Here is a 26805-nt window from a genome sequence, read left to right as displayed (position 1 = left end):
CATATAAAAAAATAAATGGGAACGCCAGGTCAGAGAAAAAAATGAAATTACGAAAAATCCAACTTTCCTTTCTCTTGTTTTCTGTACAAATATCTAATCTGTCTTCTCACTGTCTTCTGATTTCTAATCTTTACTGATTTGATTTAAACATTTCTTAAAAACATTTACTGAACATCTAGCATGTCAAGTGCAGATACATTTAAGGAACTCTATAGTTTCTTGCGGAGAGTGACCAAAAAATGGGTTCGTTCATACTTAAAATTAGACACGAAGAAAATGAGAGGCTATGAATGGTGGGAGGGTATTTCCAATTAGGTATTTCTAAAAGGGCCTCTCTGAAGTGACATTTGAGCTGAGAACTGAAGGGAAGAAAAAAGGAGCTAGAATTGCAAAAATATGAGAGAAAAGCATTGCCAAGTTCAAGAGCGCAGATGAATTTATCATCATAACTGGAATGGACGACGGTTGGGGGAAGCTAGAGGTGAGATTATATGTAGGCAGGAAGACCATAGAGAACTTGGTTAGCCATTTCGATTATATCCTAAGTGCAATGGAAAGTTGTTAGAAATCTTGATTTAGGTTTAGAATAGTACTCTGGTTGAGCTGAGGAGATGGGAGGTGCGAGTGGGGGCAGGGCTGAATTTAAACTAGTTGAGATGTTCTAAATGAACGAATTTTAAACTGAGCTGGGGAATGGAAAGTATTTGTTGAAATCCTGGGTAGTGTTTTAGATATGCTAATATGGGGTGCTTATTAGCCATTTAGTTGCAAATGAGTTGGAAGTATTGTATTAAGGTAGGAGATTAAATTGGAGAGTGGTACTTAAGGTTTTGGATATGTGATTATCTGGGGAAGCATTGGAACTAGAATAAGGGATTAGAATTGACCCTTGAAGCACCCCAAAATTTAGAGGCTCAAGAGGATATGAGCTCATAAAAGGATGCTGAGAAGCAGACCAGTAAAATAAGAGGGATATCAGATCTATGATCTTGATAGCAAAAAGAAGAAAACATTCTAAGGCAAGGGTCTTGGTCATCTTGGTTAACTGCTACTGGCAAGTAAAATAAAGCCAGGAGTGGCTGCAGGATTATAAACGTGTTCTTTTGGCAATTTATCAGTCTTTTCAGTTGAGCAGTCTAGGCCATGTTGGGGAAGTGAAACAAGGGAAACAATAAGGAGGTTTGAAGAGCCCAAGCAGCAAAAGAGAAATTGGAGCGAATTCAAAATGGGTGGCAAGTTGAGAGAAAATATTTGTAATTTATGCATTAACAAGGGAGCAATCTTTTCAGCATATAAATACCCCTTGAAGTTAAGGAAAAAGACCACAAAAACCTAGTAAAAGAAAACAGGTAAAAGGCTAAAACATATGTTCACAGGAAAAGAAATGAAAGTGGCTCATTAGCATATGAAAATAAAATGTAGGGGCTCCTGGGTGGCATGGTCAGTTAAGCAACCCACACTGGATTTTGGCTCAGGTCATGCACGATCTCAGGGTCGTGAGATCGAGCCCCACATTGGAAAGTGTGGCATCTACTTGAGATTCTCTCTCTCTTTCCCTCTGCCGCTTCCCCCTGCTGCTCGAACTCACACACACACACTCTTAAATCTTCCAAAAAATGTAAACTGAAAATATATAAAGATAGCATTTCTCACCTACCAAGTGGGCAGAAAGTTTGACACCCTTTCTCATATGTTGCTTGGATTGCAAAATCATGCAACCTTTCTGTGGTTGGGAATCCAGCAAAATGTACCACAATTATAGGTACGTTTTTATCAGGAATCCCATTTCTAAGGAATGTGCCTTCTAACACCAGGGTTCGGAACTTGGTCTCAGGACTGCTTTGCACTCCCGTCATTGATGAAGACCCCAAAAAGCATTTTGTGTGTCCTATTTGTAGTCACTATATTAGAAATTAAAACTGAGTTTAAAAAAAATTAACTTATTAAAAGTAAACATAAGATTTTTTTTTTCTAATGTTTTTTTATTATATTATGTTAGTCACCATACAGTACATCCCTGGTTTCTGATGTAAAGTTCGATGATTCATTAGTTGCGTATAACACCCAGTGCTCCATGCAATTTGTGCCCTCCTTACTACCTCACCAGTCTATCCCATTCCCCCACCCCCCTCCCTCTGAAGCCCTCAGTTTGTTTCTCATAGTCCATAGTCTCTCATGTTTCATTCCCCCTCTGATTACCCCCCTTCTTTATCCCTTTCTTCCCCTACCGATCATCCTAGTTCTTGTGTTCCATAGATGAGAGAAATCATATGATAATTGTCTTTCTGCTTGACTTATTTCACTTAGCATTATCTCCTCCAGTGCCGTCCATGTTGCAGCAAATGTTGAGAATTCGTTCTTTCTGATAGCTGAGTAATATTCCATTGTATATATGGACCACAGCTTCTTAATCCAGTCATCTGTTGAAGGGCATCTCGGCTCCTTCCATGATTTGGCTATTGTGGACAATGCAGCTATGAACATTGGGGTGCATATGGCCCTTCTCTTTACTACGTCTGTATCTTTGGGGTAAACACCCAGTAGTGCAATGGCTGGGTCATAGGGTAGCTCAATTTTTAACTTTTTAAGGGACCTCCACACTGTTTTCCAGAGTGGCTGTACCAACTTGCATTCCCACCAACAATGTAGGAGGGATCCCCTTTCTCCACATCCTCTCCAGCAATTGTTGTTTCTTGCCTTGTCAATTTATGCCATTCTAACTGGCGTAAGGTGGTATCTTAGTGTGGTTTTAATTTGATTTTCCCTGAAGGCTAATGATTTTGAACATTTTTTCATGTGTCTGTTAGCCATTTGTATGTCGTCATTGGAAAAGTGTCTGTTCATATCTTCTGCCCATTTTATGATTTTTATTAGGAATCCTCTCTGAGCAGTTACTGAAAAGAATGGCATGGTTTTTCAATTTTGCAAATCTCTTTAATTCTGGTTCATCAGAAAACTATTACCTATTATATCTGCTCCAGCATTCCATCTATTGCAATGCTGTTTTACTTGAAATATATGAAGAACATCTGTCCTCACACCAGTACATTGTTGGGAAAGGAGAGCACATTCTAATAGCTTTTTTCAGATAATTGTGACTTTTCTTCTCAAAATCACCAATGATGTTTTCTGTTATATTACAATTCATTGGTCTATCTTACAGTTTGCATCCACATTTTACCTTTGCATAATCTTATAACATCATGCATTGGTCTTTCAGAAAATACTGGTTCACTGAGTGTTCAGATTTTCCAAATGTTGATGTATTTCAGTATACAATATCCAAGTCACATTTGTTAATATCACCACCAATTTTATCAGAAAAAAAACCTGTCAAAGTCTTGGGAAGCTGTCAGGCTTACAGTAGAGGATACAAGTTTTCCAAAGCCAGAATTTTATCATTGACAACTAAGACACTCAGTTGGTTTCCTTGAAATGACAGGGTCACTCTATTAGTGTTTGAGAAAATATCTTCCAAATTGATACATCTGAATAACCACATTTGACTCATTTGTTCTTTCAACAAAAAATGTGCTATGAAAAAACATGGCTAGTAGTGCTTGTAACTCGGTTATAGAAAGTGTTTTTTCTTGAGACAATCACTGTATTCCCATATGCAGCATAAGTGCTTTATGCATAATTTCCATTTTGTCACCCAGAATAGTAATTAAGTCCTGTACTCAAAAGCTGAGTTAATGTTTTGCTTCATCAAGAAATTAAGAATACTTTTAGTAAAAAAATAAAAAATAACTGGAAGTATGCAAGTACGTAGAAACTGAAAAATACAGTGCAGGGGCACCTGGGTGGCTCAACTGGTTAAGGGTCTGGTTTGGGCTCAGGTCATGGTCCTGGGTTCTGGGATCCATCCTGCATCAGGCTCCCTGCTCAGTGGGGAGACTGCATTTCCCTCTACCCCTCCCCCTGCTTGTGTTCTCTCTCTTTCTGATAAGTAAATCTTAAAAAAAAAAAAAAATCTTTGTGCGATGGTGAAACCACCATAACCATGGCTGGAGATGGGTTAGAAAAGAACTAAGGCAAGGCAATTCTTCATTGGGGAAAAGTTTCCCAAATTCAGTGGGTAACCGCTTTTGAGATAATAACTAGAACGTTTCTAGAGAAGAGGTAGAATTGTTGCTGCCAGGTAATCAGAATTGTCTGGAAATGGTGCAGGAGATGATAGATGCCTTGTTCTGTTAACTTAATTAAAAAGAAATGCAGTCTCCCTTGAGTATTTTTGGAAGTTTATATTTGGGGGCTTGCATTTCTATTTCGTTTAACCGTTACCTTCATCCGCAGCTTTCAGATGGCACGTGCGCTGGACCTTGCGCACAAAACTTGACGCGCCTGCGCGTGCGGACTTAAGAGAGCCTGAAGATGGGTGCGTCCTGAAGCCTACACCCACGTGCTGCTCCCCTTTAAGGAGGCACTGGAAGCGGCCGGCACGGTACGGTTCTTGCTGTTCCTGGGAGAGGGAGTGCTTCCTTAAATGCCTGGAGCCAGGCTTTGCCTCGCTCAAGTCCCGGATGTTCCTCCCATGCTTCTGAAGGCGCCATGCCGGTCAGTAAGTAGCTTCTCTGTTTGCTTTCTTTCTTTCCTTTTCTGCTGCCTTTTTTTATTTTTTAATACCTTCCAGGAGAATGGTGCACTGTGTTCCCCCGCAGGAGTAGTAATTCTCAGCCCGGTGCTCTAACTTTCCGGAGAACGTGAGCGCCCCTGCCGGCCCTGGGTGTGACTTCCGGTGTCCCCCGCAAGCGCGTGGCCGCGGGGCGCTGAGCTGCTCGGAGGCCTGGCCGCAGGGGGGCGGTCCGCGGCGGGAACGGCCCGGCCCCAGAAGATGCCCGCTGTGAGGCGCACAGGGAGCCGGAGCCGCTGCGGCTGTTCTGCGACGACGACCCAGACGCTGCTGTGTGGCCGGTGCCGCGCGCGGGAGCACGACGGGCACGCGGTGTACGGCGTCCAGGAGGCCGCTGGCGGCTACCGGGTGAGGCTCCCGCGGGCGCTGGGCGCTCGCTGTCGGCCCCTCCTGCCGACCGGCCTGAGGAGCGGCGCTGCCGCTGCGGTTGTCCGAGAGGCGGGACCTGGCCCCTGGGACACAGCCTTCGGGCAGGGCCGGGCCACACGGGCTGCAGCCGTGGTTGTCCACAGCCGTGTCTTGACCGAGCACCCGGGCTCTGTCTCCGCAGAGGCTCTTCCAGGAGCTGCTGAACGCGTCCAGGGAGAAGCTTGGAGTAGCCGAGAGCATGTTGGCGGACGAGCGGGACAGAATGGCGGCGGTTCAGGTCAGTGCTCGTGTCCCGGCCGAGCAGGGCTCTCCTGCGGTGTCCGGACAAGTAACAGAGCAGGGAAGTACTTGGAATCCACAGGTCCAAGTGTTCGTTTCTTTACGAGGTCGGTAAGCAAAGGGCTAGAAACTCGTTAGGAAAATGATGGAAGAGATTCCACAGAAAAGAAAATGCAACCATCGGTTGAACATTTAAAAAGATCCTGGACTTTGTTTCTTGTAAGAGAAATACACGCTAACGCTTAGATTTGTGAAACGTCATTTGCAAGCCTACTGACAGGTAAAGAAAAGGATGACACGATTCATACCAGTGCCGTGGGGCAGTGAGCGTCTGGTGTACCGTCGGTGGCCATAAAATCCTGAAACCGTCTGAAAGGCAGTTTGAGAAACTATCTGAAACGAGGGCTTGTCATCTGTTAGCCCACATTTCACTTCTGATTTCACACCCTCTCTTCCTACTTAACTCTTCTGTGCCAGATATCCCAGATTCTGGGTGGTCTTCCTTGCAGTTTTTAAGGAGAAGCAATGGCCACGTGAGGATGGTAGAGGAAGAGAATTGACTGGCTCTCCAAGAATTTTTCAACTGATCCCCATTTTTTCAGCCTTAAGTACCATGTATTCAGCACATATCGGGGTCCCACTGCTTTCCAGAGACCATACTAGGTGCTGGGGATTTAGCAGTGGGCGGGGGGAGGGGGGGGATGCTGCCCTTGTACAACTGAAGGTGAACAAAAGAAGTAAAATGAATGTTAATGGTAAATTTCTTAAAAAAAAAAAAAAGGAAAGCATAATGCGATGTACTCTGAAATAAAGTGGCCTTGTTCAGAAAGTGGCATTTGGAAAAACTTAAGCTGGTGAGGCATTGAGTTTTGGGAAGAATCTGGTATGTCCTCAGGTGGGGTTGAGAAGGCAGTGGAAGCTGGTAGGTGAGGTCAGAAGATAAAGGGGCCACGTCATATAGGGCAGCTGAGTTTAAATGAAGTAGGGAAACCAGTGGAAAATTTTGAACGGGATAACTTGATCGACTTTCCATTTTCACAGCACTTTGGCTGCTGAGGTTAAGACTAGACAGTAGAGGGGTGAGAACAGAGGTGGGGACACCTGCCAGGGGACTGTTGAGGTCGTGAACAGTGGTCAGATTCTTGGTAGATCTTAATTCCATGGAGTCTCGTGAGATGAAATATCATTAAGCTGGCTACTCCCTATGTACGTCTCTAGCCCAGACTTCCAGGTGCTGGACTTCCATGCCCATCTTGCGACTCAGCATCTCTCCTTGAATGTCCTAAGTGGCTACTCAGAATCAAGGTATCTAGGACTGAGCTGCTGATAACACCCCCACCTCTGGGATCTGTCCCTTTCCTGTTTCCCTTTTGTGTTGCAGTTACTTTCTCTAAAAACCTTGGAGTCACCCTTTCATTCCTTTTTGCTCACACTCCCTGTCCAAAGCATCAGCAAAAGCCATTTGCCCCACCTTCCAGTGTTCCTTATCTCCTTCTCTTTGTCTTGTCGATCTTAGATTTCTCAGTTTTCTAAGTCAATTAACATTTCTTCGTCTGCGTGTCACGTTCTAAGATTATGTGATGTGTTGATGTTGACTCAAACTTTCTTTGTCCTTTGTATTTATGCCTTTTATTTCTTCCCCTGTACTTTATATTCCCTTATCTTTATATTGGAGTTAGAGCTGGAAAGTGACCATAAGTATTTTTCCGTGGCGTTTAACTTGAAGTGTATCACCTCTGTATCTACAATGAAGGGAGAAGAGCAGGATTTTAAAGAGATGATTGAGTCCGAATATAGGATAAGGTTCCAGTTGATGATTGAAGAGATGAACTTCCAGAGCCTGCAAGGGTGCTTATTCAACCTGAACGTGAGGGAAAACGGTCTGAACCAACTGATGGAGTTTGCCACAGAGCTGAAGGAAAAGTCCCAGGAGACGCTACAGGTGAGATATGGAAAACTGCGTGCTCGCAGTGTTTGGGAAATGAGAGGAGAGCTGAACATTATGCCAATTCTAAAATGAGACATCCAGTGACAACCACGCATGTATTAAAAGAATGTATATATTCACCCAGCATTTCTATTTCTGATCATTTATCTTATAAATCATTATCTTATAAATATACTTGCATGCCTACAAAAAGATGCAAAAAATTATTCCAGTTTAAAGCCATGGTTTGGAGGTAGTCTTTGAAACCAGACTGATGAGGTTCCTATCCGGCTTCTGCTATATACTAGTCTCTAAGTGGCTAGTTTAACCTGTACATGTTGTTTAACCTGTAACTCAGTTTCCTTAGCTATTAAAATGGGGATAATGCCCCTTGCTTATAATATTGTTGTGAGGATTGAGTGTGATCATCTTCATAAAGCTCTTGAAGCAGTGTTTGTACATATTATGCAGTTGTTAATAAGTTAACACTAATGTTAATGATAGCAAGAGATTAAATACAACCTATATCCATTAATAAAGGACTCTCAGGGAAAATCGTACTGTGTACTTACAATGGGATGTTCTTCAGCATTTAGAAAAGATAACGCAGCTTTATGTGTACGGATAAGGAATGCTCTCCAAGAGCGTATTATTTCTTAAGGAAAAAACAAGCCCTGATTCAGCAGTAGGATATAATGCGCATCATTTGTGTTCTTTAAGAAAAAAATAGCATGTGCTTTTTGTCTACATGGAACGTCTTTGCAAGGATAAAAAATGTCAGTGGCTTGATTATTTCTTATTGATTAAATTATTAGATTCAAATCTTAATTTAATGGAGGAAATAGGAAACTTTCTGAAGAAAATGGCACATCAAGATAATGTGATCTATTTTAGGGTCGGGTGGTTTTCTTAATAAGTGGACTACGTGCACACCTTCCACGTCAACGTAACTATATTGTGTCAGAGAATCAAGTTGCAATTGAGCTGTCTTAACACAGAGGGATATTGGGCCTTGTCTAATTATATGTGTTTCTGGAGTGGCAGGCAGTAAAGTGGGTTTAAGAGACAGTTGAATTAGTGAATAAAAGAAATTACCACTTGTTGAATAGTAATAAGGAGATGCTTCTGCAGAGACTGAATGTTTTGGGGAAAGAGAACATGAATAAACTGAAGGAGAGTGAAGTCAGGCTTTCTGAACAGATCTGCGGCCTCCAAAGGATCATTGCAGAGCTAGAGAAGAAGTGCGGGGACTATACCTTAGCATTGCTCCAGGTAAGATTCCAGAAATGATCTCCATTACAGTATTTGAGAAAGGAGAAGTGGATAGTACTCATTAGGGTTCAGTTCTAGAATATTCGATAATTTTCAAACATGCATGAAGGCTGTATAGACTATTTTCCAGTCACCAGCAGCATTATGAATTGTCTAAAGTCCTGGTATAGTGGACAGCTACTTCATGGTATGACTTCTCACCTTGAGGTTATCAATAATTTGAATTGAGAGGTCCCTTGATAGTGTAAATAATTGATTAGTCACATTATAATATATCAGTACAGTAGAATATCCTGCAACCAGAAAAAAGAATGAAACAACTCCACAGTGGTGAAAGTTATTTTCAGGATATTTAGTTAAAGTGAAAACATGTGGAACTGCTTTTTGTTTGGTTTTAGGAATATGTATCTATGTATAGACATATGCTCATTAACATTCACAGACTGCCTTTGGCAAAATAAACACAAAGATTAGAACACGAACATTGAACGGTAACCTTGGAAAAACAAGGGTGAGATTTATTTGTATAGTATTGCATATTTTAAACCTTGTAACATGCATTACCTTTCAACAAGTAAATTATTGTCTTTTTAAGACTATCCATATCCTTCTGCTGCCGGGCTTATATTTGCAAAGTGAGTGCCCTTATTTGAGAAAGCCCTTCCACATAAACTGTTAGGTTCTAGTCTAGGGCCAAACCTAGTTCCAGACAGGTAAGGCAGGTGTGACTCAGTTATGCTTAGCTTCTGACCTAGCTCCATCCACCATCCCCACTTTATTAGTAGGCTCCTTTCTCTGATCAGCTCTTGTTGCCCAGGGTAAGAAAAGAAAGTAAATGGGCAGTTTGATGACTGTTCTGGAAAAGATGGCTGAGGTGAGGTATGGAGAATATGGCCCTTGGGAAATGCAAATTAAAACCACAGTGAGGTAGACCCTCTCAGTTTAGAACGGCGATGGGTGCTGGTGAAGGTGTGACAGAAGGGAGCACTTACACATTATTGGTGAGAATGTAGATTGGTCTAACCCCTATGGAAAACGGTATGGAGCTGTCAAAAAATTAAAAATAGATTTACCATATCCAGCAATTCCACTTCTGGGCATATACTCAAAGGAAACAAAAACAGGATTTCAAAGGGATACACGCACTCCCGTGTTTCAGAACAACCCAAATGCCCATTAACAGATGAATGAATGAAAAAATGTAGTACATACACATAATGGAATATTATTCAGTCATGAGAAGGGAAAATATCCTCCCAAAGTGACAACATGGCTAGACCTTGAGCACATCTTACTTTAAGCAAGATAAGTCAGAAAGACAACTATTGCATGATGTCACTTGTATGTGGAATCTAAGGAAGTTAAACCTGTGTAAAAAACGAAAGTAAAATGGTGCTTTATTGGGGGTATGGTGTAGGGATGGAGGGGCATTGATAAGAGTGATGGTGTTTCAGGGTACAAACTTGTAATGAATAACAACCATAGAGATCTAATGCATGGTATAATGAATATATAAAACAATATAGTATGATATAAATATCTCTACATTGGCAATCATTACAATATACAGATGTATCAAAGTAATACACTATACACCTTAAACTTAATGTTACCTGTCAAATTTATTCAATAAAAGAAGAAAAAAAAGACATCCGGATTAAATATAAATCTTGCCAAGACATCATCTGATTCAGCAGGTTCCAAATTCTATATAAAGTGACTGTACAGTCCCCAGCTATAATAAAACTAAGAAAACAAAAACACAGACATTTCCCTTGGGAATGTAACAGTGATTTCAAGCGTTTTTCTGACTTTTACTATTCAGTGTTAAAATCTGATAGCTGAGGGGCGCCTGGGTGGCACAGCGGTTAAGCGTCTGCCTTCGGCTCAGGGCGTGATCCTGGCGTTATGGGCGAGCCCCACATCAGGCTCTTCTGCTATGAGCCTGCTTCTTCCTCTCCCACTCCCCCTGCTTGTGTTCCCTCTCTCGCTGGCTGTCTCTACCTCTGTCAAAATAAATAAATAAAATCTTTAAAAAAAAAAAATCTGATAGCTGAGATTTAGCACCACAAAGCTGGGGAAATTACACACAAACCAGGTTTTATTATTAGAGGATAATTTTCAGGGGCACAGCTCAGAAGAGGCATGGCTCAAAAAGTAACCTTATCTCTTTTTCACCCTGTAGAACGCGAGATATTCTGTGGAAAGGTAAGTTTTCATTTTGGAAACATTGGGGTGGGATTCGGGGTCTGAGACGTGAGCACACAGGAGTAGAGCTATTGGGGTAAGTAAGGGTCAGGAGGTCATGCAATGACGTCCATCCTCTGGACTGGTGGGGGCCAAGGGTCTGCACAGATAACGGAGATTGTCCTTTCTTTAATAGGAGCGAGTCCCTACTACGACAGTGTCTGGAGCCAGCCCAAATCACGGACCTGAGTCTGTGCCTAGTCACAGGCATGAGCAGAACGCTCAGCATTCTCCAGAGTAAGTTGACACACATCCATGATCACAGGGCACTTGATTCTGTATCTGAGAGTCCAGTGAACATCCTACCCTAAATAAAAGGAGATTCCAGAGAGCTTAAGGATTTAAAAAGATTGGAGAGTTTAATGTGCTATACCCATGGGATAACTATCAAGAAAATAATCGTGTGATCTTATGTTGAAAGGCTCCCTTTTGCAAATCCTTTCCCACCTTCCCAAGCCTGAAACATGATCGCAAGCAGAGCCTGATAGAAAAAAAAAAAAGAATTTCTAGGGAAAAAATGTTGGGTCACCTGGGTGGCTTGGCTGGTTAAGCGTCGTAGTCTTGATTTTGGCTCGGGTCATGAGCTCAGGATCCTGGGATCAATCTTGTGTTGGGCTCTGCAATCAGTTTGTGCAGTCTGTTTGAGGATTTTCTCTCCCTCCCTCTCCCATCGCCCCCTCCTCATGCTCTCTCTCTTTGTGTCTCAAATAAGTAAATAAATCTTAAAAAAAAAAAAAAAGAAAAAAATGTCAACATATATAATGAAAGATTTATATCTCCTACCCCATAGTTCCGCCTTTTCTGGAATGTCCTATCAGTGGATCATACAAAATGTGACTTTTGTGTATGGCTTTTTTCACTTAGCATAAAGCATTTGAGGCACATCCAAGTTTGTTGTGTGTCGGTGGTTTATTCCTTTTTCTTGTTGTGGGTTCTCCACTATATGAATATACCACAGTTTGTTCTCTTGCAGTTCCAAGGCCACTTGAGTTGTTTCCAAATCTATGCTATAAATATTTGTTTACAGAGTTTTGTGTGGACATGACTTCATTTCTCTTGGTTACATATCTAGGAAAGGGATTGTAAAGTTTGTTTTCCAAACTGACTGTCATCTTGCATTCCCACTGATAATATATGAGATTCAGTTAACTCCACATCCTCACTAGCATTTCGTATTATCACTTTTTTTTTTTTTTTTTTTTTTAAATTTAAAGCAGACCTAGGGTGACTCATTCGGTTAAATGTCTGCCTTCAGCTTGGGTCATGATCTTGGAGTCCTGGGATTGAGCCCCATGTCAGGCTCCCTGGTCAGCAGGGAGTCTGCTTCTCCCTGTCCCTCTCCCTCTCCCCCTGCTCATGTTCTCTCTCTCTCACAGATAAATTAAATTTTTTAAAAATTATATTAAAAAAGTAACTTTTAAAAATAAATAAAGCAGATCTAATAGGTATATAGTTGTATGTCACTTTAAGTTTTAATTTGCATTTCTAAAATAACTAGTGATATTGAGCATATTTTCATTGTTTATTTGCACTTTATTGTATCTCTTTGAAGTAGATCTGTGAACATTTTCAGTATTTTTAAAATTGTGTTGTATATTATTTAGTGTTGTGATTTCTTTATATATTCTGATTACCAGTCCTTTATCAGACATGTTTTGCAAATATTTCTCTCACTCTGTGATTATTTTTTTTTTATTAATTTTTTAAATTTTAACCCTCATTGCCATCATACAGTATTATATTAGTTTCAGGTGTACAATACAGTGATTCAACAATTCTGTGCATTACTCAGCGCTCATCATAAGTGTACTCTTAGTCTCCTTCACCTTTTTCACGCATCCCACCACCCACCTCCCCTCTGATAACCATCAGTTTGTTCTCTATAGTTAATAGTCTGTTTTTTGGTTTGTCTCTTTTTTTCTTTGTTCGTTGGTTTTGTTTCTTAAATTCCACATGAGTGAAATCATACAGTATTTGTCTTTCTTTGACGGACTTATTTCATTGAGCACTGTGGTCTCTATTTCCAACCATGTTGCAAATGGCAAGATTTCATCCTTTTGTAAGGCTGAGTAATATTCCAGCGTGTGTGTGTGTGTGTGTGTGTGTGTGTGTGTGTGTGTACACACCATTTTATCTGTTCGTCAGTCAATGGACACTTGGGCTGCTTCCATTTCTTGGCTGCTATAAACATTGGGGCGCATGTATCCCTTGGAATTAGTGATTTTGTTTTGGGGGTAAATACCCAGTAGTGTGATTATAGATTATAGAGTAGTTATATTTTTAACTTTTTGAGGAACTTCCATACTGTTTTCCACAATGGCTGGACCAGTTTGCATTGCCACCAACAGTGCAAGAGGCTTCCTTTTTCTCCACATTCTCACCAACACCTGTTGTTTCTTGTGGTGTTGATTTTAGCCATTCTGACAGGTGTGAGGTGATATCTCATTGTAGTTAGATTTGCATTTCTCTGATGATGAGTGATGTTGAACATCTTTTCATGTATCTGTTGACCGTCTGTATGTCTAATTTTGACAATGTCTGTCCATGTCTTTTACCCATTTTTTAATTGGAGTCTTTTTTGTTTTTTGGGTGTTCAGTTGTATTAATTCTTTATATATTTTGGACGCTAATCCTTTATCATGTATGTCATTTGTAAATATCTTCTCCCATTCAGTAGGTTGTCTTTTAGTTTTGTTGATTGTTTCCTTCACTCTGCAGAAGCTTTTTATTCTGATATAGTCTCATAGTTTATTTTTGCTTTTATTGCCCTTGCCTCAGGAGACCTATCTAGAAAATGTTGCTATGGCCTGTGTCAGAGAAGTTGCCACCTGTGTTCTCTTCTAGGATTTTTATGGTTTTAGTTCTCACATTTAGGTCTTTGATGCATTTTGAGTTTATTTTTTTATATAACGAAAGAAAGTGGTCCAGTTCCATTCTTTTGCACATAGCTGTCCAATTTTTTTTCCCCATTGCATATTCTTTCCTGCTTTGTTGAAGATTAATTGACCACATAGTTGTGGGTTTATTTCTGGGTTTTCTATTCTGTTCCATTGATCTATGTATCTGTTTTTGTGCCAGTACCATACTGTTTTGATTACTACAGCTTTTTAGTATAACTTGAAGTCTGGAATCGTGATCCCTCCAGTTTGTTTTTCTTTTTCAAGATTGATTTAGCCATGTGTGGTCTTTTGTAGTTCCATACAAATTTTAGATGGTTTGTTCTAGTTCTTTGAAAAATGCTGTTGGTATTTTGAAAGAGATTAAGTAGTAGATACCTTACCAGTATTTGTTCATCCAGTCCAGGAGCATGGCAGGTCTTTCCATTTCTTTGTGTCATCTTCAGTTTCTTTCATCTCCGATTTATATTTTCGTTTACCTCATAGTATCTTTCAAAGAGCCAGAAGTTTTAAATTTTGAAACTCAGTTTATCAATTTTTTCTGGTTTGTGCTTTTTGTGTCCTATCCTAACAAATCTTTTACTAAAAGACTTTTTCTTTTTCTTTTTTTTTAAAGATTTTATTTATTTATTCCACAGAGATAGAGACAGCCAGCGAGAGAGGGAACACAAGCAGGGGGAGTGGGAGAGGAAGAAGCAGGCTCATAGCAGAGGAGCCTGATGTGGGGCTCGATCCCATAACGCCGGGATCACGCCCTGAGCCGAAGGCAGATGCTTAACCGCTGTGCCACCCAGGCGCCCCAAAAGACTTTTTCTTTTTTTAAGTTTTATTATGTCATGTTAGTCACCATACAGTATATCATTAGTTTTTGATGTAGTGTTCCATGCTTCATTACTTGTGTATAACACCCAGTGCACCATGCAATACCTGCCCTCCTTAATACCCATCACCAGCCTATCCCAATCCCCCACCCCTCTCCCCTCTGAAACCCTCAGTTTGGATATTTTTCCTGATTCGTCAAAGATTAGTTGACCATAAGAGTTGAGGGTCCATTTCTGGGCTCTCAATTCTGTTGCATTAATCTGTGTTTCTGTTTTTGTGCCAGTACCATGCTGTCTTGGTGATCACAGCTTTGTAATATAGCTTGAGATCAGGCAATGTGATGCCCCCCAGCTTTGTTTTTCTTTTTAAACAATTCCTTGGCGATTCAGGGTCTTTTCTGGTTCCATACAAATTTTAGGATAAACAAATACTTTTTCTTCTAGAAGTTTTAGTTTTTACATTTAGGTCTGTTATGCTTTTGGAGTTATATTTGTATATGACTCAAGATCTGGTACGACTCCCCACCCCCATCTTTTTTGTACGTGTGTGTGTCCAGTTGTTCCAGCATCATTTGGTGAAAATACTATTCTTCAATAAATTTATTGAGCACCTTTGTTGAAAATTGGTTGGCATGTACAAGCCGGTCTGCATTGACTTTAATAGGTCCCTTGATCATTGTGTTTATCCTTTTGCTGATGCCACACTGGCTTGAATTTTACTCCATGGGAAGTCTTAAAATTGGCCTGTGAGTTCTCCAGATTTGTCCTTTTAACAATAATTTTGGCTACTCTAGGCTCTTTCCTTTTTCACAAAAAAATTAAAATCAGTTTATTGGCTTCCAAAAAAAAATGTAGACTTTGGTTGATGTTACATTGAATGTATAGATTAATTTGGGATAAGATGATGTATTTCTATTTAGGTCTTCTTTGATCTCACTCATCAGTGTTTTGAAGTTTTCAGCAAACATACTGTGCATATTAGATGGATCCCTAAGTATTTTATTTTTTTAGTGTTAATATCCATTTCTGATTGAAATTCCATTCATTTCTAGTTTATTGCTAGTTTATAAAAATAATGTTTGTATATATTGACATTGTATCTTATGACTATGCTAAACTCATTTATTAGAGCTAGTGACTTTTTTATAGATTCTTTGGGATTTTCTACAGATATAGTCAGGTAATCTGTTAATACAGGAACTTTTATTTCTTTCCAACATGTACGCCTTTTCTATGTTTTTCTCAACCTTGTGGTACTGGCTCTGGGACCTCCAGTATAATCTTGAATAGGAGCAGTGAGAAACATTTGCCTCGTTCTTCATCTTAGGGTACAAGAAAGCATTAAAGTCTTTCACCTTGAACTTTGATGTTAGCTGTAGGTTTTTTTTTTTTTTTTTATAGTTGCCCTTCATCAAGTTAAGTAAGTTCTCCCTCTATTCCTGGTTTGTTAAACCTTTTTATCATGAACAGATGTTGAATATTAGATGCTTGGTCTGTATCTACCAAAATATTTGTAGTTTTTCTTCATGTATTAATATGGTAAAATATATTTTTTTCATATGTTGGCCCAGCCTTGCCTTCCCAGAGTAAACTCTTGGTAATGATGTTTTATCCATTTTCTATATTGCTGGATTCAATGTGCTAATACTTTAAAGAATTTTTGCATTTATGTTAATGAGGCATAATGATCTGTAGCTTTCTTGTAATCATTTATAGATACTTCAATTTTATTTTCATTACTAGATAATCTATTCTGTTCTTTGTCAGATCCCCTTGGTCTTACTTTTTAGCTTCCTATATCCTGTAGATGTTTTTAAGCTTTTCTTTTTTCTTCAAACATGTAAGCAAAATTTTTTTTAGTTCTGTGCCTAGTAATTCCAATATCGGAAGTTCTTCAGATATATTTCTGCTAGTTTCACTCAGTAGTGCTTTCTTACTTTGTGAGTGTGTGTTTGATTTTTTTAACAGTAAGCTTCACTTTTTTCCTTGGATATTATTTTTAGAAATTAAGTCCAAGAATGAATCTATGCATTATTCCAGAGAGAACTTGCATTTGTTTCTTCCAATCTTCTGGGAATACTAAAAACCTGGGACAACTTAAATTTAAATTTCAAGGCTTATGGCTTTTAAGACCACCCTAATAATGATATGAATTGGGCTTCAAGTCTAGAAATGTAAATTCATTTGGCAACGAAACTTTTTGCCGGATTAGATATTAAAGTAAGGAATAAGGAACTATTCCATATTCCAGGCTTATGGTTTATGGTTTAGCAACTGAAGGAGTGAGTATGCTATTAACTGAAGTAGAACTGGAAAGGGGTAGTTCTGGAGTCCGTTTCGGACGTAGTATGTGTGAAATGCCTGTTCTTTCTAACTGGTACCTGGCAGCTTCTTTGTGAAGTAAACCGTGAACATACAGAAGATTTTGAAAACTAAGGCTCGGTGAAGTCACCTAGGGAGAGGGGAATCCAAGCTGTAAAAAGGAAGACGCAGTCCTAATCCCTGAGTAATCACAATATTTAACAGTTGAGGAGAAAGATAAGAGAAGGCTTGGTTTGAGATATGAAGGCAAGTGTCATATTCGTTCAAGTATAAGAAATCACACTGAGCTCTCTTGTTCGCAGCGTCATTTTTTTCTGGAGGACTCCCACAAGTTTTTCAGCCTCTGCTTATATGTTCTTTTGATTTCCTCAATATCAAGAGCCCGCTGGCAACAATTTCTAGGCATCTGTGTCACGCTCTGGTGATATTTAAAGGGAGAGCAATTCAATCACAAGGAAAAGCCAGGAATCCTAGGGAGTCACATCCAATGACAGGGAAAAGCCCTGCTCTGTTAGGACATTCTAATGAGTCTTTAGGGGAATGAAGCCTGGAGTTCCAGGCTTGGAGATCTTTAGGGGAGCAGAGTTGGCTCCCAGCTGATATGTGACTAGCATTGAATACCATTTTTACAGTCTGCCAAATTCCTTTCTGGTCTGACAGAACCTCTGTGGAGCCCATCACTCCTCTTCCTCCTCAGATGGCGTCTCCTTCCATTATCTTACTCACCTCTTCTGTGATGTCCAGTTCTTGAAACTAAGCTCAGAGGTCACCTTTCCTGAACTTTTTGATGGCCTCTTCCATATCTGTGCCTGCAGCTTGTACCCAGTCATTGGCAGGCCTCTCTCTTCATGTTAGAAACCCTCGTCTCTGGTGGTGGCATGGATGACTCTAACTGAATTACTCTCTCCCCGCAGGAGCTGTCACTTTGGATCCTAAAACAGCTCATCCCTGTCTGGTCTTATCTGAGGATCTGAGAAGTGTGAGTCTCAGAAATGTCCAGCAGGACATTCCTGGCAGCCCGGGGAGATTTGTCTTCGGTGCCACTGTTTTGGGTGTGGAGGGTTTCACCTCAGGGAGGCACTACTGGGAGGTAGACGTGGAAAAGGCGACCAAGTGGCAGTTGGGGATATCTGAAGACTCTGCCAGGAGCGACGGTGGCCTTCCTGCTGCTTCCAGAGAGAAATTCTTACTCACAGGTTCTCTGATGGGAACCGATTATACGTTCTGGGTCTTTCCCCCTCTGAAAAGGGTCTTCTTGAGAGGAGAGCAGATGCACAAAGTTGGAGTCTTCCTAGACCGCGAGTATGGGCAGGTAGCCTTCTATGATGTGACAAACAGATCCCTCATTTATAATTTCTCTTCCCTCGCCTTCCGGGGCGCTGTCAAGCCCATATTTTCTCTCTGTTTCCCAAGTGGAGGCGCAAGTTCAGACTCGCTCAGCGTTTGCTTTCCTCATGTTTCTCCTTGTGATGTTAATGTTAGCCCATAGTCTTCCTCAGCGTGAAATCTATGACCACAAGGGGCCAGAAAGTAAAGAGCTTAACTTTGTAAAAGAATCGATATAAAGTAATCCAATAAAAGTTTCTAACACTTGACTGAATTGGAATCCAGTTCATTACCCCGGAGTTTTTGCATTCATGTGGCTTTCAACACCTATTCAGTGAAAGAGGTTACATTGAAACGGAGTCATGAATGATAATAATGGAAGGACCCTACACTAATTAGAACACTAAATGCATATGCAGCATAAAATTGGGAACTTAGAGAAGTAATATAGTCTGAAATCTCTAGGACTAAGTTAAGGGCTCTAGCGATTTCTGAAAACACAATTAGATATAATCAAGACTTTAGATTTGAGGATATCATCACTGTGACTTATGAAATGAAGACATCCTATGACTGATCCTATTACTGACAGTGTCAAGACTTCCTAACATCATTCCAAATAGAGAACTTAATTTCCCTGGGTATTTTTTCTGGGTTAGGAGGTGATGTTGCAGAAAATGGGAATATTTAAAAAAAATTTTTTTTCAAGTATTCTACTTTCTTACAAGAAAAATTAGATTTCTTAAAAGAAGCCCGATAACTCAAAGCTTTGAAACATATAAGTGATACTGTAACAGTGTCTTATATTTTCTCTGGTCTTTCTCTACTTGATGATCCACTGAGGAGTTTTTTCCTGCAGCCTTGCTCGGCTGCGGTGCTATAATGCTGAGATGATGATGACAGAATATTTATAAGGGGACTTTCCATGAAAAGTTTATCATACTGTATTTCCCTTAATATTTTTAAGAACCTAGAAGTATGTATTAATCTTACTCATGTAGAAACCAAGACTCAGAGGTGATTTAATTTTCCTAGAGTCACACAGCTATTCCTATCCAGTAAGTAACCAGGATAATCTGGATCACCCTGTGAGAATGCCAGCTCTGATAAAGTCCTGTTGCTTATGCAGTAGATTCCTGTATATGACTAAGTAGGTCAGTGGTCTAATTTTATTCAAATTGTGGAAACATTTATATTAGTTTCTGTAGGTATTGTGGAGGCTGTGTTCTTCAGGATGGGCAGAGTAAAGGGGAAGAAAAGGAAAATACTACAAAATGGCTTTGGTCAACTTGCAGGGGTCCGGGAAGGTGTAAAGTCTTATTTACCTATTTTGGGGGAAAGATTTTTTTTTTAAATATTTTATTTATTTGAGAGTAGGAGCAGGGGAGGAGTGGAGGAAGAGGGTCAAGCAGACTGTGCTGAAAATGGAGGGAGAAGCAGGGCTCAATCCACGACCCTGAGGTCATGACCTGAGCTGAAATCCGAATCACATGATCGACCTACTAAACCACCCAGGTTCCCCCAGGACAGATTTTTAATTGACTATTTGGAATTCTCAAAATCTGCTTTTACCACATCATATGATTAATTTTTGTGTGTGTGAAGACATAAGCTTAGAAAAAGTCTGCCATCTTCACACCAAATCACAAGAAGTTTGAGGGGAAAATAGCCCTGATCTGAGAAGTGGGAGGTTAGGTTAGGTGTGTGACGTGGAAGTGAAACAATTATTTGAAACACTGAGATTAAGAACTTGGAGCAGTGCACTCAAGCCTCTTTCCAGTTTCCTAAGGGACATGATGCATTACATGGGGAAATACGAGAATTTAATGTCTATATAATTCTTAATCTCTACCCTCATCTTGGGTCAAATTTCTCCTGATTTTGCAACGTAACATATTAACTATTAAGAACTATTTCTGAAACTTAGAATCCAAGAAAATGCAGTATGTCCCTGCAGTGCCACTCTGGGGTGAGGGGCACCTGGGTGGCTCAGTCTGTTGGGCATCTGCCTTCGCTCAGATCATGATCCCAGGGTCCTGGGATCGAGCCCCACGTCCAGTCCAGCTCGCCGCTCAGTAGGGAGTCTGCTTCTCCCTCTCCCTCTGCCCCTCCCCCATGCTTATGTGCGTAGTCTCTCTCAAATAAAATCTTTAAAAAAAAAAAAAACTAAAAAATGAGTTAAGAGTATTCATGTGAGGTGGTTTAGTTGGCTAGGGCAGCCATAATGACGTACCACAAAATGGGTGGCTTAAACAACAGAAATGTAGTGAGAAATCCAAAATCATGGTGTTGGTTTGCTGACACTCTGAGGTGTTCTTGGCTTATTGATATCACCGCCTTCTCTGTCTTTATCTTCACTTGGCATTCTCCCTATGGCTCTGTCTCTTCACATGACTTTTTTTTTTTTAAATGAAGGAACCATTTATATTGGATATGGGGCCCACTCTACAGTATGTCTCCATTTTAACTTAAGGACCCTATTTATAATCAAGGTCTTATTCTGAGGTACAGGAAGTTAGGACATCTTATCTTGTGCCTATGTTAGGGGGAATAGGGACAATGACAGTTCAACCCGTAGCAAGTTGGTTTTATAGAAATTCTCATGTACAGTAGCAGGTTTGCAAATTTGGTTTATCCTAAAATCACCTGAGGAAGTTTTAAAATTCCGAATAAGCCACCCCTCTTGACACACACCATTTACATTCAAGTTTTGGTTTGGAACCCAGGCATCATTTTTCCAGAGCTCTCTGGGTGGCTACAATATGCAGCCAAGATTAAGATGAAAATTAGTAGGAGCAAGAAACAAAACAGCTAGTTCGGTCAGTGGCTGTAGCCTTTTGTGTGGCTTGCAATTGTAAGTCTTAAAATGTGAAGACCTGGTGATAGTACTGGAGAGGTGCTGTTTGGTTTGCAGATGAGGATAACGTTTTGCAAGTTTTGCATGGCCTCTAGTGATGAGCACATGTGCGTGGTTCATGTGACGGACTGCCAGTCGGACTGTGTTTTAGTCAAGTTGTTGGAAGGTAAGGGATAATAGAAGTTGCTTTAAGAAACTGTATGTCTTGGCTCTGTGAGCTAAGTAAGATGAAGGGTATCTTGGGTCGTCAGGAGCCACCAGTGGTTTGAAACGCCTGGGATCACCCCACCACGCTGGGGAGGTACTGCTACCCTTAAAGCATTTTGCACATGGTAAGTTTTTTTGCCTGGGACACATGTAAGTTAAAACTCCAATTTCATTCTGTACTTATAACTTGGAAATAGTACTCTACAAATGTGTGACAAAGTCGAGCTGTGAGGCTCTTTGTAGATGAACTACTGATACCTTTCTGGGTTAAGAACTACGGGAAGGCTCACAGCTGCTACTAGACCTCCTCCTACCTTCAGCTGAGAGCCAGGGCAGGCTGCTTGGAATAATCTATCTGTGGCTAAAAGAAGGAAAGGTCAGTGACCTCACTGCAGTTAATTTTCTTGATCTTGTATAAAGCAAGAAAAGGATAAAGAGAAGATAAAGAATTCATGGGGAAGTCATCTGAGGTTGTGATTTCTTGGCTTTCCTGATTACAGTGTGATAAACATCATCCATCAGTGGTACACGGAAGTTAAAAAGCACATAGGGAGTGTGAAAAGATGGAGAAGGTTACATTTTAGTTGTGTCTTGACAAATGGGAAAGTATAGGAGACAATGGGAAATTTGCCCTGAAAGGAACCTAGTGTCAGATTAGAAATTTATACCCACGGGAGAAGGAATTCTCTGCATCAATAGATGAATGTGGTAGGACAACAATAAGGATAGTAAATTTAAATATTACATATTAAGATAATTTAAGTTTATAATATGCTGTCTGCAAGGTAAGATTCCAAATAATTTACATGTATCATCTCATTCTTTTAACTCTCTCTTAATTTACAGAGTCACGAATATGCTAAAAATCACCAAATAGTAATACAAACTCTTAAATAAACAGGCAGTTTAATCTTTCCACCCGCACAGATTGTATTTCCTGAAAGGTATTTAGTCAGATAACAGACGGACTGGAAGGGAAGGCGGGGAAGCCAACGCCTGATAAGATATAAAGGTGAAATTCACATTTCTCAAAAGCAGTTGATGGAGAGTTTAATGCATTTTGTGAAAATAATTCTACATTATGTATTTGTATAGTAAAATTTTTAACTAAAAAATTGATTACAAGTTAGATGAATATTTTTTTCTAAATGAGCATTTTAATGAGCTTTATGTTTATTTCTAGTCAACTAAAGATACTCCACATTGTGTTTTTTATTGCAGATAGAACTGTGTGGTCATTCCAGATACTTGAGAGATACTGGTGGATTTTCCTTTGAAGAAGGGTGAATCTGAGGGTGGAAGGGTACTTGTTGGAATCTCCTTAACTCTTCTTTGGCCTGTGAAATTTCTGAAGCTAGTCGTACGTTTGATATTGAAATTCAGAACTTCAGAGATGAGGAACCATGAGTGTGAATTTTCTCTGAGAATATACTATCCTTTTCACCATTGTGGAGTTAGATGGTTTGTTTTAGAGGGAAAGGCAGAGATATTAGTTTCCTGAGTCGATTAATTTGAGGAACTGGAGAAGGTGTGTGACGTGCTTCACCTCTTTAGGACCAAAGCCTCTTTTGAAAAACTGATGAAAAGAACATGTGAGTATTCAAGAATATCTTTCCAACCTTCAGAGCCTGCTAGGTTCCCAAACATGTCAACCTCGTAGGCTTCCAACACTTTATGTAAGCTGCGTGAAGCTCTGTTTCAAATTACTCAGGAGTCATCACAGACTCCTTTGTTTCGCTCCCATTCTGTGTTCAGTCCATCAGCATGTGCTGTTAACTCTACCTTCCGTATATATCCCAGTTCAAACTTTTCTGCTTTTAAACCATCTTTCCTCTTACTGCACTGGTCCAAACTCTTGTCTTTCACTCAGACGACTGTGGTGGCCTTCTGAAGTGTTCCTTCTACTCTTGTCTTCCTCAGTCTATGCTCCACAAAGAAGACCTTCCATGAACATTCTGTCTCATCCTCTCTCTTCCTCTGATATTATTTCCTTTATAGCATCAGTAATTACCTGGATTCCTATTTAATTTATCTATCCTCTCTTTCTGGAATGTAAACACCATGGTGTCAAGAGCTTTGAATGATTGGTGAACAATGCAATCAATATCAAGCGATCACTATATGTCAGGTACTTTTCATAGAGAACAGAGCAAGGATCCCTGACGTCAATGGACAAATAAGACAGCTTGACATTGGAGCTTTGGAGTATAACTTTGTCTAGGGAACTCTCCATGAATTGTTTTTCTTTGGTTTTGTCAATCGATTCCTACTAATGAAAGAGTTCTCTGATAGCCTTCCATCATGATCCAGTGACCGTTAGTTTTCCCAAGCATGTCTGAAGATGACTTAAAAAATTAGAGCTCACATTTTTTCTGCTCTACGAGTAGGCCAGCTTTCCAGCTTGTATCTAAAGTCTGAGATGAATATGGGGGTAAATGGATACCTATTTGACTTGCTTCAAATAAAAGAATCCACTGTGAGGAAGGGTTAAGTTTTTTCAGTCATTAAGAACAGATCTTTGTTTACACATGCACAACAGTTTATTCGTGTTGGATGGATGGACTACAATAATTCTTGCCTTAGGCAAAGTTAACAAAAAGTGCTAAAGACAAGGCTACAGCTACTCATAAAAATGGATCATTATAGGTTAAGATTTTGTACTAACTAGAAATCCCAAGAGCCATTTCCCGGTTACTTCATGATGGTTGCCCTGGGAAATTCCCCTGTGGCTCTCACAGGAGTATCAAAATGCAAGGTGTTCTTGAAAGTCTTGTTTGGCTAATGGTTTCTCAGTCTTGAAGCATTTGCAGTTCCTCTCTTTGGTTACTTTTCTCTAAGTTAGAGTTTCTACTCAAGGTTTAAAACTCTTCTATTATTTTAAAAACTAGGTCCAGGAGAAGATACCAAATATCATTAGGTGTCAGAAATATATATACATGTATGCATACACACACATGTAAGACCACCAGCTAGTTGAGAACACGGTGAGGTTTAGTCCCCCGAATGGAAGGCTTAGTGGCTATTCTTTTTGACAAAAGAGCCATACTTTCATAGCATGTAACTTAAATAATGCATTTTCCCTTTAGAAAAGATGTCTTATTTACCTCTTTCACCTTAAACACTGTGAACGTTCACAGTAGCTGTTCATTAAATATTGGTGAATGGATGTCTTGTTAAAAATAAATGGCTTTTTGGGGCTCCTGGGTGGCTCAGTCGGTTAAGCATCTGCCTTCAGCTCAGGTCATGATCCCAGGGTCCTGGGATGGAGCCCTGCTTTGGGCTCCCTGCCCAGCAGGGGTCTGCTCCTCCCTCCCTCTGCTCTTATGCTCTCGTTCCCTGTCTCTCGCTCTCCCTCTGAAATGAATGAAATCTTAAAAAAATAAGTGGCCTTTTTATGTGTTGGTTGATGGTGAGTTATCTTACTGAAAAGAGAGAAAATAAGTTGAAGATTGCATAGAAAACAGTGACACCCAGGCCCCTAGATGACTTCTAGAATGCTGGCAGTCAGGCTTATTGCCCCAAGGCAGACTAGTAAACCAGTAAGAAAGACCTGGTATTTGGTGTTTGACATAGTTTCCTAGTCACCTTTTAAATACCCTTCTCATAGATAAAAATGAACAACAGGGCACCTGGGTGGCTCAGTTGGTTAAATGTCCAACTCTTGATTTCCACTGAGGTCATGATCTTGGGCCATGGGATCGGGCCTGGAATCAAGCTCCTCACCGACTCTGCTTGGGATTCTCTCTCTCCTTCTATTCCTCCCCCTGCTCCCGCTTGCGTGCTCTCTCTCAAATAAAATATTTTTTGAAAATAGCAACAAATGATTAAAGAAAAATCTGGAATGCAGTAGGCAAAGACCAACAGTAAGAAGTGGAATTTGGAGGAAAACCTCAAAACCATTTCCTCAGAGAAAAGATATTCTAGAAATACTGTGTACAAATAAAAAGAACTTTGCAACATAAAAAACAGCAGTAATGAAATTCAGTAAAAAGATTGGAAGAAAAACAATGGAAATGTCCTAGAGAGGAAAGCAAGATGAAAAATAGTTGACAAAGATGAATCTAATCCAGGGAGTTTACCATCTGACCAATGGGAATAACAAAGAGAAGTGAGAAAGTGGAGGGGAGGAAAATTTCAGACCATTTTGAATCGATGGATGTTACATTGAAAGGGTCCCTCACGTGCCAGTATGATAATGAAAACATCCACGCCAAGACAGAACATTCTCAGGGCTAATCTCTGCATATCAGGATTAAGAGAAGAGTCTAAAAACTTCCAGGAGGAGAGAGAATAGGTCACACATAAGAAAATCCAATTTCAGAATGGCTTTGGACTTCTCAATATTGATACTAGAAAATAGAAATTAAAGGACTCCTACCTTTCCCAGTTCTGGGGAGAAATGCTTCCAACTACATTCCATACCTAGCCAAATTACCAATTTAGTATAGAAATATCTTTGCTTGCAAAGCCATAATAGAATGTGCTCCATTACAATGAAGGAGTATACCAAGAAAAAAAGAACCTCAGAAATGGTAAGTGGAACACAGGAAAGAGGTGGGAGTTACCAAAATGATGGTGAAGGACAAAATTCCTAGGAGATCAGCAACAGCTTGCCCAAATTAGAACAAAAGACTTACAGAAAGATGTGGAAAAGATACATAGAACTGATGTTGATGTTTGGCCATCAAGAGCTTGGTAGTCCATAGAAAAGTTGAAGGGGTGATTTAGTGATTGGTACATTTGAAAAAAAAGGAAAGAAAACATGGAACAATGAGGCAATGATGACCTCCATAGAAAACAATGTTGATTAATGAAGAGTATATTTGCTCGGCTGAAGGATATTTCTTGGGTCATAACATCTAGTGAAAAGTGATTTAATCAAATGTTCATATCACTTTATTGGAATGATGGGGGGGAATTTATCTGGGGCAGTGGGGGATAATATAAATTCTGAGTTCTTATGGTAGGGAGCTACTGATGATGCCTAGGAAGGAAACGTTCAGAAATCTGTAAATTCTGTAAGTACTGAGTTGATTGTGTGTACGTAGTAGGAATGGAGGGAGGTAGAGAACTTGGCCCTGTAGTTTTCAGTTTGATTTTTTTTTTCCATTATAACCCTTATGGCACTTCTTGATCGTATGAACTAAGGTATTTGAAAAAAGGAAATGTAAAACACTGGAGAATAAATGGCATATTCTATTTCCTTTAAATAACCACACATTTAATCTCAGAGTTTACCTGGAATATCAGATTATTTCCATGACAATTAGAGTATTAAATTATTCTGAGGTGTTATCAAGACCTTTGGAGCTCATGAGAAAATCTGTGTAATTCTAAAGGCAAACATGTACACCTCAATTTCACCAATTTAAAGAGGGAAATGAGAAAAAAAGCCAATGAGAGATAAGGAGGCAAAGCAGTGAAGAGCCAGGGAGCTCCTCAGACAAGCTTGAACGCTGGCAAATAAAGTGAAACTTGGGTAAAGTGAAACGGGTAAAGATAACCTGTCCACTGCTGTGGGATTGCAGAAGTTGGTGCTTCTGAGAAACTCAATCAAATGAAAGCCTAATACAGCAAATTGTTCTAAGAACATACCTGAAGAAGAAACAGCAACAACACTGGGAGATGCCCCGACTGGGATCGGGTAC

At 40.0% G+C, this 26805-nt stretch overlaps 1 protein-coding gene across 2 annotated transcripts; it reads left to right on the top strand.

The window, feature by feature from the left end:
* Window positions 1-4829: 4829 nt before the first annotated feature.
* On the top strand, window positions 4830-18285 carry TRIML2 (tripartite motif family like 2). 2 transcript variants are annotated; one of them, XM_034647699.1, is made up of 8 exons: window positions 4830-4981; window positions 5184-5279; window positions 6500-6586; window positions 7035-7223; window positions 8340-8480; window positions 10666-10688; window positions 10864-10964; window positions 17682-18285. In XM_034647699.1, exons 1-8 carry the CDS (start codon window positions 4835-4837, stop codon window positions 18254-18256), a joined length of 1359 nt encoding a protein of 452 aa, XP_034503590.1. In that variant the 5' UTR covers window positions 4830-4834; the 3' UTR covers window positions 18257-18285. The 2 variants fall into 2 exon arrangements, with proteins under 2 accessions (XP_034503590.1, XP_034503591.1); XM_034647700.1 differs by lacking the exon at window positions 6500-6586.
* The last annotated feature ends 8520 nt before the right edge of the window (window positions 18286-26805 follow it).

This window comes from Ailuropoda melanoleuca, chromosome 18 (assembly GCF_002007445.2).
Source record: "Ailuropoda melanoleuca isolate Jingjing chromosome 18, ASM200744v2, whole genome shotgun sequence".
Taxonomy (NCBI): domain Eukaryota; kingdom Metazoa; phylum Chordata; class Mammalia; order Carnivora; family Ursidae; genus Ailuropoda; species Ailuropoda melanoleuca.
This window is presented reverse-complemented; position numbering and strand designations above follow the sequence as displayed.

Coding starts and splice junctions, on each gene's coding strand:
- TRIML2 (XM_034647699.1), top strand. CDS start 4,835: ATGCCCGCTGTGAGGCGCACAGGGAGCCGGAGCCGCTGCGGCTGTTCT. Junction 4,982..5,183: donor AGGCCGCTGGCGGCTACCGG/GTGAGGCTCCCG, acceptor CTGTCTCCGCAG/AGGCTCTTCCAGGAGCTGCT. Junction 10,965..17,681: donor AACGCTCAGCATTCTCCAGA/GTAAGTTGACAC, acceptor CTCTCCCCGCAG/GAGCTGTCACTTTGGATCCT.